The sequence below is a fragment of the Gavialis gangeticus genome, unplaced genomic scaffold (assembly GCF_001723915.1).
Source record: "Gavialis gangeticus isolate Ggan-Ray unplaced genomic scaffold, GavGan_comp1, whole genome shotgun sequence".
NCBI lineage: Eukaryota > Metazoa > Chordata > Crocodylia > Gavialidae > Gavialis > Gavialis gangeticus.
This window is the reverse complement of record NW_017729022.1, coordinates 153739433-153742525: the sequence shown is the minus strand read 5'-3', so window position 1 is coordinate 153742525 and position 3093 is coordinate 153739433. Positions and strand designations below refer to the sequence as shown.

At 38.6% G+C, this 3093-nt stretch overlaps 1 protein-coding gene across 1 annotated transcript in view; it reads left to right on the top strand.

Annotated features, from left to right (window-relative positions):
* Positions 1–3093, top strand: part of ABCG8 (ATP binding cassette subfamily G member 8) — a 37646-nt gene that overhangs the window by 10087 nt on the left and 24466 nt on the right. The window contains exons 4-6 of the mRNA XM_019516359.1: positions 650–888; positions 1299–1431; positions 2906–3036. Of these exons, the coding sequence (XP_019371904.1) occupies positions 650–888; positions 1299–1431; positions 2906–3036 (503 nt within the window). The remainder of the gene's footprint in view (positions 1–649; positions 889–1298; positions 1432–2905; positions 3037–3093) is intronic.

The window sequence follows — 3093 nt, the reverse complement described above, 5'->3', positions numbered from 1 at the left end:
ACAGTTACTGTTCTAGCATGAGCACAAGCTACATTGCTCTGAAATGACCTCTTTGGGTGTCCTTGGAAGGAGCCAATTCCCCGTGCCCCCTTTGTTCAGTAAAATATTTATTCTCACTGTGGCCCCACCAAGCAGAAGGGGTGGAGTCCAGTGTTAACCCTCTCACAGCCATAGCTATTAGCTGAGCTTTGTAGCTTTGTCTGAAAGGGCAACTAAGTTAACTCAAGGCAAGTGAGATGCTGCATGTAGTATGTTGATGAGACTGGTGGTGTGAAAACAGTATTATTTGCAGGAGTTGATATAAAGAACTATTTCCAGCAAAGGAGTAACAGTCTTCCTACTGCCCTTGCAAGGGTCTGGGTGCTAGGTTTATCACTGTCCTGCTACACCAGGAAGTTCCTGCTGCTTCACCCACATTGTCTCCTGGGATGGCACACTTCCTGGACACAAATCCTGTGTTTCCAGGAGGACTTACAAAATTAGCTATAATCTGGAAAAATCTTTTTCTCTACATTCTGGCTTCCAGACATACTATTTAGAAGCATGCAGTATGCTAGAAAATGTGGTAGCTTCGTTTTTGTAAATGGAAAGACCAACTCCAGAATGTGTTCCATCGAGATTTTTAACCTTTTGATGATGATTTTTCTAGCCTGTGGAAAGACATCTTTACTTGATGTGATAACCTGCAGGGATCATGGAGGGAAGATTCAGTCTGGCCAAATCATAATCAATGGAAAGCCCAGTACTCACCAGCTTGTTAAGAAATGCGTTGCACACGTGCGACAGGATGATCGACTGCTTCCCAACCTGACTGTCAGAGAAACGTTGTTATTTGTTGCAAAACTACGTCTTCCAAGGTTTTTTTCAGATTCACAAAGGGAAAAAAGGGTAATTAAAGCTGTTGGAAAAAAGAAAGTTGTCAAAAACATATGACAAAATTGCCCAAGTAATTATGTGCATTCGGGTAAGAGCAACAACACTGAACCTGGCATTTTTGTGTGGGTTAGTAATTACAAATCTTGATTTGTCAGTTTTTGGTTGCAAGTTTTAATATCATTTGCTCCCAGACTCAACTTGTATTTGTAGCAAAAATGGCCAATTTTGGAAGAAAACCTGGAAAAAGAACCAGATTTTGAGATTTTTTTTTAACACTATCTGAGAAAAAGCAAGGTTCAGTCTTAACTAGCCTTAACTTCAATATCTAATGACAATTAACCTCAAAGTATATTTTCGGCTTTATCTGTAAACTATAGTTCATGTTAAAACAACTGGCTCTTGCTGTATCATTCAACCTCCAGGTAGAAGATGTTATAGCAGAACTGCGGTTACGACAGTGTGCAAACACCAGAGTAGGGAACGAGTACATTCGTGGCGTTTCAGGAGGAGAGAGGCGAAGAGTAAGCATTGGAGTGCAGTTGCTATGGAATCCTGGTGAGCACAATAATGTTCATTTTAATTAAACCACAAATCTGTAAGGCTGAGGCTTTTCTAAGCAATTATTGTTTAATTCCTTGCTATAGCAATGGTGGCTATTTATATTTGAGATGCTGGGGGGCAGGTCATTTTCATGCCTCCATGGTCATCACAACTCCAACCTCTGTTCATTTACCTCATCTGCTCCCACTGATATTACCAAAACAAATTTTTTAAAACCTTAATAGAAGCAGAAATAAAACTGATACCCCATGATCATTTTCCTAGCATTGAGTGTCCAGTTTTTCAAACTCTCACACACTAGTATCCCTGCTGGTTTCAGCTAAGCTACTTGTGCCACTAAGTTTACTTAAAGGAGTAGCAGTCTTTAGGACTGGGGCTTCAGACTGTAATCTTAGCAACTGTGGCTATACTAGGATTTTTCAGACTTCTATTACCAACAGCTTGGGCCTCATGCAGTGGAAACTGTAGTACAGAGAAAACTACCCCATGTTACCTTATCTTGCTGGCATGGTAGTAATACAACCTATAGCTCCTGCTAGTAAAGTTACAACTTCCTAGTGCAGGTAAAGCTACTTTTTCACAATTTTGGGGAAGGCAGAAATCATTTTTTGTAGGAAGTGCTACCCCTGAAAAAAAGCTGTGTTGGAGACGAGCACAAGTCCCCACTTCTAGGGCAAAAATGGAAAAATAAAAATACTCCTTGGCACTTCATCTCTATTCTGAGTAAGCTCTCCAAAGCAGGAACCATATTTTGTTCCTCATTTTGACAGGGACATCTAGTCCAGTAATATTATAACATAAATGTTAAAATGTATTAAGTCTCAACCTGTTTGGCATTACCTGTCTCAGGTTTTAACAACCAACTGTAATAATAAACAAAAATCACATCAAGCCATGCAAAAACATGCAGTAAAATATTAAAAATAAAATATCTCCTCTTCACTTTTGTACTCTGAAAATATATTAATGATTTGATTTGGTGAGTTTTACTATTAATCTTTGCACCTGAATAATGCAAATCATCTGAACACTGGGAGTTAAAGAATTGCATCATGCTCTAAAGTCACTGAACCTACATTTCAGTTAACATGCATACGGAGATACAAAACTATAGCTATTGTGTGCTCTTGTACTTGTTATATCCAGCTGAGGAGTAAAGAATCAAGAAGGAAAATGTTGGAAGATTTTAAATACAGGGCCCGAATTTGTGCCTATTTAAGGTCAATAATAAAACTCCTATTGATATCAGTGGAAGCAGGGTAAGACCTGAATGGAAAATAGAAAATATTTTTAAAAGGTGAAATTCCCATTAATAAATATCATTTGACTTTTGGTATGAAAATATGCTTTGGAAAATAATTTTGTACATTCTATCAGTACGTTTCCATATACCAGGGCCATTTAACTTGCAGCACGAGATCAAATTGAGTGCTTTCCTCAACTAAGCACCATATATTATCTCTTCCAGGAATACTAATTCTTGATGAACCTACATCTGGACTAGACAGTTTTACCGCACATAACCTTGTGGTAACGCTCTCCAGACTAGCAAGAGGAAACAGATTAGTTCTTCTTTCAATTCATCAGCCTCGATCAGACATCTTCCAGCTCTTTGACTTAGTCCTTCTGATGACTTCTGGAGTCACCATCTACTCT